Source organism: Oncorhynchus masou, chromosome 12 (genome assembly GCF_036934945.1).
Source record: "Oncorhynchus masou masou isolate Uvic2021 chromosome 12, UVic_Omas_1.1, whole genome shotgun sequence".
In the NCBI taxonomy this organism is placed as follows: domain Eukaryota; kingdom Metazoa; phylum Chordata; class Actinopteri; order Salmoniformes; family Salmonidae; genus Oncorhynchus; species Oncorhynchus masou.
The window spans coordinates 84,472,216-84,486,930 of record NC_088223.1 but is presented as its reverse complement, the minus strand read 5'-3'; the positions used below and the strand labels follow the sequence as shown (position 1 = coordinate 84,486,930).

Below are 14,715 nucleotides of genomic sequence, written 5' to 3'. Positions count from 1 at the left end.
GCATAGAGCCAGTACAAGAGAGTCAGTGTAGTATGTGTGGGTCGAGTCCAGTAAGTGTGCATAGAGCCAGTACAAGAGAGTCAGTGTAGTATGTGTGAGTGTGAGTCCAGTAAGTGTGCATAGAGCCAGTACAAGAGAGTCAGTGTAGTATGTGTGAGTGTGTGGGTCGAGTCCAGTAAGTGTGCATAGAGCCAAGAGTGTAGTATGAGAGTCAGTAAGTGTGCATAGTATGTCAGTGTAGTATGTGTGGGTCGAGTCCAGTAAGTGTGCATAGAGCCAGTACAAGAGAGTCAGTGTAGTATGTGTGGGTCGAGTCCAGTAAGTGTGCATAGAGCCAGTACAAGAGAGTCAGTGTAGTATGTGTGGGTCGAGTCCAGTAAGTGTGCATAGAGCCAGTACAAGAGAGTCAGTGTAGTATGTGTGAGTGTGTGGGTCGAGTCCAGTAAGTGTGCATAGAGCCAGTACAAGAGAGTCAGTGCAAATAAAAAGGGGGTCAATGTAAATAGTCAGGGTAGACATTTATTTAACTGTTCAGCTGTCTTATGGCTTGGGAGTAGAAGCTGTTCAGGGGCCTTTTGGTCCCAGACTTGGCTCTCTGGTACTGCTTGCTGTGCAGTAGCAGAGAGAACAGTTTATGACTTGGGTGGCTGGGGTCTGAGAAATTAGGGCCTTCCTCTGACACTGCCTGGTATAGGAGGTCCTGGATGGCAAGGACCTCTGCCCAAGTGATGTACTGGGCCGTACGCACAACCTTCTGTGGCTTCTTACTGTTGGATGCCAAGCTGTTGCCATAACAAGCTGTGAGGCAGCCACTCAATATAATCTCACTGGTGCAGCTGTATAATATTTTGAGGATCTGAGGGCCCATGCCAAATCTTTTTGGTCCAGAGCGTTCGATTTGCCACTGACAACTGTGTGCTGTTTTCAAGGGATTGTTAAATACATTTTAATTATTTAGTTCTAATATCATCACCTCTTGAAGAGCAAAGTCAGAACTTCACATTTTCGATTATTCCATGCAAAACAACTCTATCAGCGTTATATGCCTACAGCAAGTAAAATGCATGATTTTAATGATCAGTAAACATCAATGATCATGTCATTTCAGTTGCGTGACAGCCAACATTAATTGGATATTTGAGTGATATAAAATAAGGGAACTATACCTGACTAGTAAGTATGAGTGGTTCATGTTCATTTCCCCATCCTTCATGGGGGAATTAAGCAGCAGAAGGGCCCATTTGCCCATGTAACGTTACTGTTCGAGCCAGTTTGCTACAGCAGGAAAATAATCATTCAGCAACAAGAAATGTGAATTGTTATGTGGATTATAATTCATGGATTTTTTTTGTAGAGGTTGACATTTTAAAGTGGAAATGGCAAACTTTAGAAGCCTTTTTAAAACTTGAATACACAAGTTTGCATTTCCTTAAGTGCAGGAAAACCCTCAGCAATAAAAGGGTGATCAACTTAAGACCCTACATGTATAGCTGATAATGTTTACTTTACAAGCTACCGGTAGGAACTTTGTACAGTTGGCTAAACATAATGGTAAGTAGACCTAATGTACTGTTTTCTCCAACCAACGTAGGCCTAACCAGTGAAGTTAGCCTACATCATCCCCTTTTCAACATTGTTAAATAGTATTTAACCATGATTGCTGCAGACAGACATGATAAGCTACATTGATTGATTGACCATGTCAATCAAATTTGGGGCGCCCAAGTGGTACAACGGTCTAAGGCACTGCATCTCAACAGACCCTGGTTCAACTCAAGGCTGTATCACAACCGGACGTGATTGGGAGTGCCATAGGGTGGCGCACAATTGGCCCACCGTAGTCCGGGTTAGTGTTTGGCCGGGGTAGGCCGTCATTGTAAATAAGAATATGTTCTTAACTAATTTGCATAGTTAAATAAAGATTCAATTCAAAAAATTAACTCGCTAGCTAGTAGACTGATCCAATGAACAATTGCATTACAGTTCAAACTGTTGTATAAAGTCTGCCCAAATGTGCCCAATTGTTGTTTTGATACATTTAAGTACACAACTGCGCACTCGCCTCAAACAGCAGCATGGCATTATTTCACTGTAATAGCTACTGTAAATTGGACAGTGCAGTTAGCTTAAATTCTTGTTAATCTTTCTGCCCATATCAGATATGTCTATGTCCTGGGAAATTATCTTGTTACTTATAACGTCATGCTAATCACATTAGCTCAGGTTAGCTCACCCGTCTGGTGAAGGGGACAACGATCCCGTAGATGTTAACAAGGGATAAACTAGATGACTATATCCAAATTTTGTTTGATTTGCTTGCCATCTATAATAGTGATGACAGAAGTCTGACTGACAACTTTAACAGAAGATGTCGGGCCCTTTCCAAAAGCCTAATCCCTGATGAAGCAAGCTAAATGAGCATTCGCTAGCTAGCTACCCTCACATATCTGAAAATGCATGATAAATTTAGGTTTACTGATTTCCATATAACTGATGGAGCTAAATGTGAAATCATTACAAATGTGCAGTTCTGACTAGGGTTGGAAACTTCATGGGAAATTTCCACATATTTTCTGAAAATTTTCCACGGGAAGGTAAGCCTAGGAATTTTGTTTAATTTCATCAATTTGTTTTACTTATAACAGTGAACCTTTTTTTGTGGGATACAGAAGGCAATTATAGGTCTTGTGGCATATTTTGGTTAATCTATCCCCAATTCCATGGAATTGCAACCCTCTGCATGCACAGTGCACTATTCCATCACATGTACAGCTGATTCTCAAGATCTTGCACACTAATGAGATGCTATTGAGCCCGCACTACTACACTGTCCGAGCCAAGGACTACATGCTTTCTGGTTTTGATTACAATACTGGCTGGGGCGAATATATTTTATACGACATACATGATTTTTTTTGTTAACTAGTAAAAAGTAGCCTACAGTGTTTAAATAATTTCTAACTTGTTAACAATTTCTGCTCGTGTTAATTCCCTTTTCCATACATGTTTCATTTTAAGACATTTATTTTACCAAGGAGCTGTTTAATCTAACCGCTTAACTATTTATCTGTACATTGAATTATATTTGTTTGTTTTTTACTCATTTTTTTCTAATCTTTACAGGATAATGACACGGGCACTATCTGATGTGTGGAGACATTTCACTGCAGCTAATGTAGAAGGAAAAGCGGTGTAAATTGGAAATACTGTACCGAATTATGTGAAGAATGCAACAAAGATGCAGAATCATCTAGCCAAGTGCATAAAGTTCCCTCAGCGCTCACAACCTCTGACAAAAGTCCCTCTACTTCTATTCGAGATTAAAATGAGGAATCAGACACCTTATAAACAGCAACAGCTCATGAATCAGAAGTTTTTTTGACAATGGAGGAACGTAGTCAGAGAAATGCTGATGAATGTCTTGCTCGAGCTGTGTATGCAACTGGTTCACCTTTCAAGCTCACAGGCAATGTGTATTGGAAGAGATCTCTGAGTGTTATTCGCCCAACATGCACTCCTCCAACCAGACATGCTTTATCTACTCATTTGCTGGATGCAGAGTTCAAGTGAAGGTCAAGAAAATCATAGAGAAAGCAAGACTATTACAATCATCTCTGATGGGTGGTTGAATGTTCGTGTGCAAGGAATAATTAACTACATCATCTCCACCCCTCAACCAGTATTCTACAAGAGCACAGACACAAGGGACAACAGACACACCGGTCTCTACATCGCAGATGAACTGAAGGCTGTCATAAATGACCTTGGATAGAAGGTATTTGCACTGGTGACAGATAGTACTGCGAACATGAAGGCTGCTTGGTCTAAAGTGGAGGAGTCCTACCCTCACGTCACACCCATTGGATGTGCTGTTCATGCATTGAAATTGCTCCTCAAGGACATAATGGCACTGGAAACAATGGATACACTACAAGCGAGCCAAGGAAATGGTTAGGTATGTGAAGGGTCATCAAGGTATAGCAGAAATCTACCTCACCAAGCAAAGTGAGAAGAATAAGAGCACCACATGGTAGGTGCCCAGCAACACCCATTGGGGTGGTGGTGCCATGATGTTTGACAGTCTCCTGGAGGGGAGGAGTCTCTTCAAGAAATGGCAATATCACAGTCTGCCAATATGGACAGCCCCATCAAGAGGATCCTCCTGGATGATGTATTTTGGGAAAGAGTGGTAAGCAGCCTGAAACCTGTAGCAGTAGCCATTGCACGGATTGAGGGAGACATCCGTCTGATGTACAGACTCTGCTTGCAAATGTAAGAGAAGAAATCCGTACTGCGCTGCTCACTTCCCTGTTGCTCCAAGCAGAGGAAACTTCAGTACTGAAATACATCAAAAAGCATGAAGACTTCTGCCTGAAGCCCATACACGCTGCAGCATACATGTTGGACCCCAAGTATGCTGGCAAGAGTTATCCTGTCTGGTGCAGAGATCAACAAGGCCAATGTTATCACTACCATGCCACCTTGGCCTGGATGAGGGCAAGGTTCTTGGCAGTCTGGCGAAGTACACTTCCAAGCAAGGGCTTTGGGATGGAGATGTAATATGGCAGTTGTGCCAACATATCTCATCAGATTTTGTGGATCGGAGGCTCTTTCCCCTGTTGCCTCCATCATCCTCCAAATCCAACCAACATCAGCTGCCTGGTCCTTGTTTGGGAACACACACACACACACACCAAAGCACGCAACAGGCTGACCAATACAAGGGTTGAAAAATTGGTGGCCACCCGGGCAAATTTGAGGCTTTTTGAACCTGGCCACGAGCCAAATTAGGAGGTCCAGGGAGAAGACATGGAAGCCTGAGAGGAAGACAACCAAAGCTTTAGTTTCTAGACTATCATTTTACAGATGCATGTCGAAAATGTTTTTGGGAGCAGACAAGTCGAACGCTATTGTGACGTTTTCTTGATAAACTATAGGCTGTGTCATCGTCATCGGTGATCAGGCCTGCCACCATCGTGTCATCAGCAAATTGAATGATGTTGGAGTTGTAGGTGAACTGGGAGTCCAGGAGGGGACTATGCACGGACCTCTGAGAGGGCCCCATGTTGAGGGTCAGCGTGGCAGAAGGGTTGTTGCCTACACTCACCACCTAGGGGCGACCCGTAAGGAGGTCCAGAATCCAGTTGCAGAGGAAGGAGTTCTATCCCAGGGTCCTTAGCTTAGTGATGAGCTTGGAGGGCACTATGGTGCTGTGATAGCTGTGATAACATGCCATAACAGAGAGGGGGAGAGAGGAGAGCTACAGTCACATTGACTAGACTTATGTTTGTCCCCTGACATAATATATAGCACATGGACATCGTCCAAGTTTTCACTGGAATAATGGATGTAATTAAACTGCCCTCTAATTAGATTTCCTGTCTGTCTATTAATTAGTGATCCACAACACAAAGTAACCCAAAGGCCTCCTATCCCTGTCACAATGTATGTCAGGGTTTGCCAACTGGCAGCCTGCGGGTGAATTCATTTAGCCCCCCCAAATTTGCTGAGCAAAAATGTCTTTAGATATATATATGTGATTATATATAAATGTAAGAAAGGTTTGTAATTATTATGTTTTAGTCAAATTTCAGTTGACAAATTATTTGTAATTATGTTCTGGCCCCCTGACCATCCACTTGTCCCGCAGCTGAATCTAGTTGATGATCCCTGATCTATGTCATGAGTCACAGATGGTGCGGATGAATGCTGTTCAATGGGCTTATTGCCATCAATGCCATCTAACCGGGCTTCAAACATAAATATGATAGCGATCAAAACCTTCCATGCAGCACTGAACACGACCACTCCCATCTCCCTCTACACTTCCAGCAGGCTTTGGGCTCTGTAATTGGCAAAGGGTGGAGAGAATAAGGAGAAATCCCAAAGCGCCATTAGTTGGAAACAGGAATGCAAGTTGCTAGATTTACCCTCTGCTGTGGAACCCAGACAGGAAGCTGTGGCTCCTGCATTTTAATAGACACCTTGTCTATTTCCACGTTCTCTCTTGCCCTCTCTTCAGCACTCTCCATCTACCCAATGCCCTCTTTATGGTACTGCTCATTTGCCTATCGTATCATCTCACCATTCCTCTTGTGTTTGAAACAGCTGATGTTTTGGGAGGTTAAGATAGTGGACTTGTGAAGAGTGAGAAAAAGACAGAGGGAGAACGTCCTCATACATCAGAGCGAGGTATACAACAGTATATATAGTGTGTCTGAGGCTAGCTTACCTCCAAGAGCTGTGCGGCGTCTGGCCGACTCTCTGGATTCTTATCCAACGACTTTTTCAGGAAATCCTTAAACTCCTGTGACCTTAAAACACACAGAATGCCGGGAACATTAATCAAAGAAGGGAGAAGGACTGATGGGGTGGTGGTGATATTTTCACTAGATAACTTAATGACACAGTGAGGCTAGAACGGAACAGATTCAGGAATGCGGTACACAGTTGGCTGCACAGCTCTGCAAGGTGGGTAATCATTACTTTAATCACGGCTATATTTCTTTCGACAAATAAAGCTTTCACTAGCAATGCTCTTCTCATCTGGAGAGAGCTCTCAGCACCTGGGGAGTGGGGGAAAAGGCCCGAGCTCTCGCATCTGGTGAGCAATAGAACACACCGCCTCATTAAAACGGATTAGAAAAGCCACAGCTTTACACACTCATATTGCTGTGTTCACCAGCTTCTGGCGGCTAAGTTTAAAGGACAGATGTAGACCCGTAGACCTCTCTGGCCCCTCCTGTCCTCTCACCACTTGCTGGGTTGATCCAGGGTAGGGGGCTCAGACTTGGCTATCTTCAGCAGGACCCTCATGGGGTTGAGTTCATGATGCGGGGGCTCGATCTGGGCCAGCTCGATCAGGGTGATGCCCAGGGACCAGATGTCAGCCTTGTAGTCATACGGAGCGTCCTTCATGGTCTCACACATCACCACCTCAGGAGCCATCCTAGAATACAACATAGTACAATAGAGGATCTCTAATGGTGGACAAATTCCCTCTGGCGTTTTAAGACAAAAAAAAGATTGAAGTTTATGTTTAGGTTTCATATGATTAATCTGAAACGTCCCTCACGTTTATTGCTGTTGGCATATTGTAAAAGTTGTAAATAGTTCACATTCCAAGCTCACGACCAATATTTGCATGTCAACACACTTTCGATTGAGCTATGTTTACTGACCAAGTGGATAGTAGGCATAATAACGTACTTTATCTGAGCTCTAGAGAGGGGGGTATGCAGTGTTTCCTTACGATCAAAAGTGACACGTTCCATAAAGAAATGGTACACTGTTAACTGTTATAGGCATATTTCTATTTTGCCCTGTTTATCAAGTGTTGGAAAAATAATCAACCGACTCGTTTTCTTGATGTCTGTAGTATTCTCACGGCAATCTGGTTTCCGCTCAGGTTATGGATGTGTCACTGCAACCATAAAGGTCCTTAATGATGTCACCATTCCCCTTGATTCTAAACAATGTTGTGCTGCTATTTTTATTGACTTGGCCAAAGCTTTTGATACGGACCATTCCATTCTTCTGGGCCGGCTAAGGAGTATTGGTGTGTGAGGTGTCTTTGGCCTGGATTGTTAACAACCTCTCTCAAAGAGTGCAGTGTATAAAGACAGAAAATCTGCCGTCTCAGCCACTGCCTGTCAACAAGGGAGTACCCCAAAGCTCAATCCTAGGCCCCACGCTCTTCTCAATTTACATCAACAACATAGCTCAGGCAGTAGGAAGCACTTTCATCCATTTATATGCAGATGACAGTCTTATACTCAGCTAGCACCTCCCCAGATTTTGTGTTAAACGCTCTACAACAAAGTTTTCAAAATGTCCAACAAGCTTTCTCTACCCTTAAACTTGTTCTGAACACCTCCAAAACTAAGGTCATGAGGTTTAGTAAGAAGAATGTCCCACTCCGCACAGGTGTGATTACTACCTCTGAGGGTTTAAAGCTTGAGGTAGTCCACATACAACACCCATTCTGCCAGTCACATTCTGTTAAAGGTCCCCAAAGCACACACATCCCTGGGTCGCTCGTCTTTTCCATTTGCTGCAGCTAGTGACTGGAATGAGCTGCAAAAAAACACTCAAACTGGACAGTTTTATCTCAATCCCTTCATTCAAAGACTCAATCATGGACACTCTTAATGACAGTTGTGGCTGCTTTGTGTGATGTATTGTTGTCGCTACCTTCTTGCCCTTTGTGCTGTTGTCTGTGCCCAATAATGTTTGTACCATGTTTTGTGTTGCTACCATGTTGTGTTGTCATGTGTTGCTGCCTTGCTAGGTTGTTGTCTTAAGTCTCTTTATGTAGTGTTGCATTGTCCCTCTTGTCGTGATGTGTGTTTTGTCCTATATTTATATTTTCTTTTTAATCCCAGCCCATCCCCACAGGATGCCTTTTGGTAGGCCGTCATTGTAAATAAGAATTTGTACTGAACTGACTTGCCAAGTTAAATAAAATATAAATAAAAAATAAGCTTCAAATTTACAGCAGAATACACAATGAAATTCCATCTGTATCTCATTTATGACGCTATCGAACATTGTGCAACACCTTGGCAGGGTGAGAAACTATCCCAATCGCCATTGGATAACCTGCTCTGGTCAATAGTTAACTTCAACCGAACCATGCTTATTGGCAAACTAGCCAGGCCCAGCTAAAGCACAAGGTCTAGAATCAAACTAAGACATAAGAGCTTTTCCAAGGGCCTTGTAAGGCTATGATCAAACCACACCGACTGAGCAGTGGGCACTACTGTAAGGAATGCCATTATGCATTATGATATCAAGCAGAACATAGAACTGGTTTAATAGGTACCATGGGTAGTAGCAAGAAGATGTTTGACATCCAGTCAGAAGTATAACCATAATCCCATTAAAGACACGTGCGTCCCAACTGGCACCCTATTCCCTACATTGTGTCCAAAATGTAACGCACTATCACTGGCAGTGTCGACACCCATTGTCATTCCCCTTTGTTTTCATGTGTATGTACTCACCAGTATGGTGTTCCTATAAAAGAGTCCCTTCTTTGCAGAGTTTTGGTATTTTTCGCTGACACGCCAAAATCCGCTGCAAGCATTGAGACAGAAAGAAAACAGAACAGTTCAAATGTTTTTCAGAATTCCATTTCTTGGTAGAGAGAATGATTGACAGGCCAGTTTTATAACCTAATTTCTTCTTCCGGGGGGGGAATGTGTGTTTCTACACCGTAAAACTGCCATGACAGCAGAGACAAGACGCAAAGCTGACTGATTAAATTTACAGCACAGGGTATAACATCCCAAACGACCTTTCCATTTCCCCAAACATGATCCAGCACTTAGAGATGTTATTTCTGCTTTAGCAACACATGGGTCTTTCTCAGGATATTACCAGAGACCGCCTGGGATGAGACCAGGGCAATGTTAAGTCTAGAGTTCAGATTGTAGTCTTTTATACTGCTACTACCACCTTTATTTTTCTAAGCAAGACAATTAAAAACAAATTCTTATTAACAATGACGGCCTAGGCTACCTGGGGCAGCAGGTAGCATAGGGGTTAGAGAGTTGGGCCAGTAAAACGAAAGGTTGCTAGATCAAATCCCCGAGCTGATAAGGTAAAAATCTGAACAAGGTCGTTAACCCACTGTACCTAGACCATCATTGTAAATAAGAATGTTCTTAACTGACTTGCCTAGTTAAACAAAGGTTAAATACATTTTTTTGTCATATTTTACCTTTTAACCGTTCCTTAAATCATGAACTGAGACTTCAGACTTCCCTTTGCTAAGTATAGTGTCTGATTTCTGTTAGGCCTTGAGGAATTCTTTAGGGGCCAATGCCTTTTCAGTGATGGTTGATTTGATTTGAGAATGGGACAACCCTATGATCTAGGATGAAAATACTCCACTTTCCCCAGACAGCAAGAGTATCTGTTGTCTGTTCCTGAGGAGCAGATCCACATTCTCCATCTATGGAGCAAAATGACAGGCCATGAGAACTGTACACGTCGGTCTTATTTGGGCAACTTTCCATTAGAGGCTCTCCCAGTCATTAAAACAAAGCTCCGGAGTCTGTCCTAGTGAAGAGGGCCTTGTAACATGACAAATCAGTCAGACTGTCTGAAGTTCAGACAGAGGGTTGGAAGTCACTGACAGCGGGAGTTCCCAGGGGGTCCTTAAAAGTTCACAGGCGTTATCAGGCAGCCCTTTCGAGTACAGTCCTGCTCTCTTCCTTGCTCCTCCCTTTCTCTCAGACTGACATTTATAAAGCTATTATAGGCTCCACAAAGCAGCCGTATAGTTTGGCAAGTGGCGATTCAACAATAATCTGATAGACCTTTTGGACCCAAATCCTCAGCACACAGAACTTCAGGGATATTGAAACTCAACAGAATACTAGCTATAAATCACATTGAGGAAGAATTTATCAGAATGCCGCATTCCAACACATCTCACATCTGATTCTTCCAAGATGACTCAGGGAAGGACTTTTTCTAACTGGGTCGATTTATGTGAACATTCCCATCACGCTCTGCTTTCCAACAAGATAACAGCCACTTTTTCCAATATACAATGTCCAATGAGAAGTCGTTGTTGCTTACTGGAGAATTAATCCAAATAGTTTAAGACTGTGGATAACAGAGGAAGATTAAGGGGGATGGTTAGACCCAACAAGTAGAACACTGGTTCTAGCATTCTAGAGGTCTCCATGTTCTAGAAGAATACATTCTATGGGTAAAACAATGTGGAGGGAGAATATAGAGACTCACCTAGCTTGATGTCTCCCTCCAGTGTAAGAAGGATGTTTCCGGCCTTCAAGTCTCTGTGGATGATCTTGATGCTGTGCAGGTAGACCAGGGCCTCCAGCGTCTGTTTACAGATGACCTGTATCTGGGGCTCTATCAAGCCCCGGTCCAGCTCTGCAGACCAGAAAGAGGCGAGGACACCGGTTAGGGTAACAGACATCACTTTACACATCAAAAGTTTTACTTTAAATCCCCTCAAGAGAAAAATGGTACAACCCATTTTTACTGGTAACAAGTCAGAACTCCCCTGAAGGCAAGGTGGTTTATTGGGTCACCTGAGTATTTCCTATGCAGCAGATCGGGCTTCTGCCAGTACAAGATGTAGGAAGTCTTAAGAGGTCACTGCCCCCTGAGAGAGTGTAAATTGACTTTGAGAAAGCCTGCTTTAGCATGTGAATGTTATCTCCATTCTTTCTGTGTTTGGTTAGCTGTATTTGGGGCCAGCGACTGCTGTAGTAGAAGCTGGAAGGAAACTCCACAGTACAGTAGAGTTCAGTAGAGTAGGTTATAGTTCAGTAAGGTAAATTGTGTACTCAGATCTACTGAACAGTACATTAGACTATTTACTGTGCCATCTAAAGTTGTGAACCCTACTGTTTTTTGTGAATACTATGATTTCCCCATTGCAGCCAATTCAATTGCAGACATTTCATTACTGATTTTTCTGAAATTCCATTACCGATTTGGTAACGATTAACTAACTTAATTATTTGTCATTTGACAGCTCTAGTTGATGTATTTCTAATAAGTTAAGACTTTTTCCTGGTAGATGATGTTTTCTAAGACCCCTTCTCCAACAGTTTGACCAGAAATCATTATTCCAGACTTTTAGGATGGAAAATGGTTGAAAATGTATATATGCCTTAATTTCTCAAAAATATAGACTCTTGGATTTAATTTGACACCCAATTCAACATGCTCATATGAAGTTAACGTGCCGGTGCTCATCGGTCCTTTTACATGGAAACTACCAGGGGTCTCCTCTCTATCTGCGCTTATTGTTTTGCAACAATAGCAGATCCATTACAGCGTGACGTCACTGGGCCTTGTTCGCCAATTATTTTATAATAAAGCAATATTCTTAAGAGTAACAATGACTTGGCAGTTGCAGCTATGGCCTGAGGTATAGAATCTGAAACATCAAATGGGAGAGGCGGGAAGCTTATGAAAGCAATGTTCTAAGGGAGAGAGCACAGAGCACATACCCATGAAGCACCACGCTGTCCACAGTACTGTGGGGTCTGGAATTATTGACACCCTTGATAAAGATGAGCAAAAAAAATACTGCATAAAATAAATAACACAAATACTGAACTATATTGTATGCATTTTTGGGGAGAAAAAGTATATTATTTCATACTTATACAATTTCTCAGATAAAGTAATAAAAATCTCTAAAATATATGGGAGAAAAATAATTGGATCCCCTGTTTATAAATACTTCAGGACCCTCCTCTTGCATTGCGACGATAATGACACTGAGCCTTTTTCTAAAATGTGTTATGAGATTGGAGAACAATGGGAGGGATCTTACAAAATTCCTCCATACAGAATCTTTCTGGTTCCTTGATATATTTTGTCTGTGCTTATGCACTGCCCTCGTCAGCTCCACGTTGGCCTGTCAAAAGAACAATGCATGTGCAGAAAATACCTCATCTCTACTACAAAATATAGTGGTGGATCTTTCATGTTATGGGGCTATTTAGCTTCCAATTTAGCATACAACATAGCTCAGAATTTGAATTATTTATCAAGGGATCCAATAATTCCGGACCCCACAACGTCTCCGTACCTAACATTGTTGCGTCCACGGCTCCTCCTGGGCAGAACTCAATCATGATCTGTGTGGACAAAGAGAAAAACAGTCAGTATTGGGATTTACAGTCTTATCAGGAAATACAAACTGAATACAAACTTCGTAAGAGGGAAGACGGATACAATGGAAAGTCACATTTTCTAGAGAACCATCAACATGACGCACTTTAAAGTCACAGGCATATGTTAGTAGCTATTGTTTGACTTTTACTGTGATCACTTCAGAAGCTTCCCGGAGAAAAGGAAGCGGGGTAAAGAAAGAGAGAAGATGGATTAAATGGAGGGGGGCTGAGAGGAGACGCGAGGGAAGGTCCAGAGAAGTGACAGGTAGTAGCCTAGCTGAGATACAGCAGAGAGAGACCAGTGTATGGCCCTGAGAGAATGTCTGAAATCTAGAGAAGAGAGCGAGACAGGAGTTGTAGGCAGTAAGGCCTCTTGGAACTCAGATAAACTATACGATAAAAGACAGCACATGTCAGCAGCAGACGCCTGACGCTGCCCAGTCACCAGGAGATTAACCAACAGCTCCCTTTCTAGTCGTACACTCCTGTCTCTGACATCTGTGTTGAAAGCCCTCTCAATCACTCTACAATGCCTCGTGTCGCTATAGGCGATTCTCACCGTGGCCGTACTGAACAGCACTACAGTCAGTGTGTTTAGCGATGGATGCGATAACAGACTGTCACTGAAACATAAACCAAATACCATCCCTGCCAAGGTGAAACAGCAAGAGCTGAGGAAAGGCAGAAACAGAAAAGGAAAAAAGCCCACTGACAACAATCCCGTGCATCTGCACTGTCAAAGGCTACTTTTGAACGAGTCATGCAAGTCAAAGGGGGGGCCGAGCACAATAAAGCCAGAGTAGAAAGGTGTTTTGATCATATTCCACATGACTTGAGGGTTGATGGGGTACAGTAACTTTAACATACCAGTGTTGTTTAAGGGATTCTGAGAGCACCTCAAATTTTCAAAGAGATGTGTTCACGTGCATGTTTCTTTATCCAAGGCACTAAGATGGCTTGTCACTGTTCATCAACAGCATACATCTCTCACTGTTACATAATCCCCTGACAATTGAGTAACACAGACTAGGTCTTGTGTTACCATAGAAAAAAAGGCCCTCTCCAACCCATTAATGCACCTCTGTGCTATAACACCATTGTCAAAGCAACAAAACTAATGGAGGACTTACAGGTAGTCACTGTACATAAGTGGACACACACACACACACACACACACGACTCCATCCCCAGCCGAGGGACGTGCCCATGTTCCGGTCAGTCTTGGCTAGCCTCCACAGTAAAACATGGGTGTCTTATGAGGCATAAGGTGATTTTGAAAAGTGGTGTTTGTGAGGCCTTGTATTAACATTGGATCCATTGGAGTTTATTGAGGTTAATTTGTGTTTTTTCCTAAATCCCTACTTATCCTCTCATCAACAAATACTTCAGATGTGGATGACAAGCTAGGTAAATAAACTTAAGAGGAAGGCATAACTGGTACAACCTCAACATTGGCTGTGTCCACTGAATGCCATTCAAATGACTACATGATAAACACCTACTGTAAAATGCTTTATCAGCTTGTGGTTTTATGTATAGACAACATGAAGTTTTTAGTGGAATCTAAATGATAATTATATCTATCGCTGCTACTGTAGGTAAATCACAGCAGTTTTCTCCCTTTGAGGGAACGTTGGCATGGTTTCCAGATGACAAGAGCAATTTTGCACTGGGGAAAGATGTGATCCAACTGGTCAGACCGCGTATAAACTACAGCCTGTATGTTCCTCTTAGAGAACTCTTAATAATTGATGACTGTTAAAAGATGCCGTTTCACTGGCTAAGCCCTCTGAGTTTATGCCACTGACTGCTCAGTCGGGCAAGTTAAGTTGAGCTGATGCAGACTTGCAACCACTGTGAGATACACAAGTAAACTGGCTTAGGTAGCACCTTGGCGACATTGACATGTCCAATTTGTAAGTCGCTCTGGATAAGAGCGTCTGCTAAATGACTTAAATGTAAATGTAAATGTTATTTAAGTTCATACAACTGTGTACCGACACCGACAGTGATTTCCAAACTCATGTTCTAAGAAATCTCCCGG

General features: G+C 42.6%; 1 protein-coding gene across 1 annotated transcript in view; it reads right to left on the bottom strand.

The window, feature by feature from the left end:
* The window catches only part of stk10 (serine/threonine kinase 10), a 54,094-nt gene that overhangs the window by 18,015 nt on the left and 21,364 nt on the right, over nt 1-14,715 (bottom strand). The window contains exons 3-7 of the mRNA XM_064982271.1: nt 12,587-12,635; nt 10,759-10,908; nt 9,006-9,078; nt 6,755-6,949; nt 6,233-6,314 (exon numbers count right to left, since the gene is read on the bottom strand). Of these exons, the coding sequence (XP_064838343.1) occupies nt 6,233-6,314; nt 6,755-6,949; nt 9,006-9,078; nt 10,759-10,908; nt 12,587-12,635 (549 nt within the window). The remainder of the gene's footprint in view (nt 1-6,232; nt 6,315-6,754; nt 6,950-9,005; nt 9,079-10,758; nt 10,909-12,586; nt 12,636-14,715) is intronic.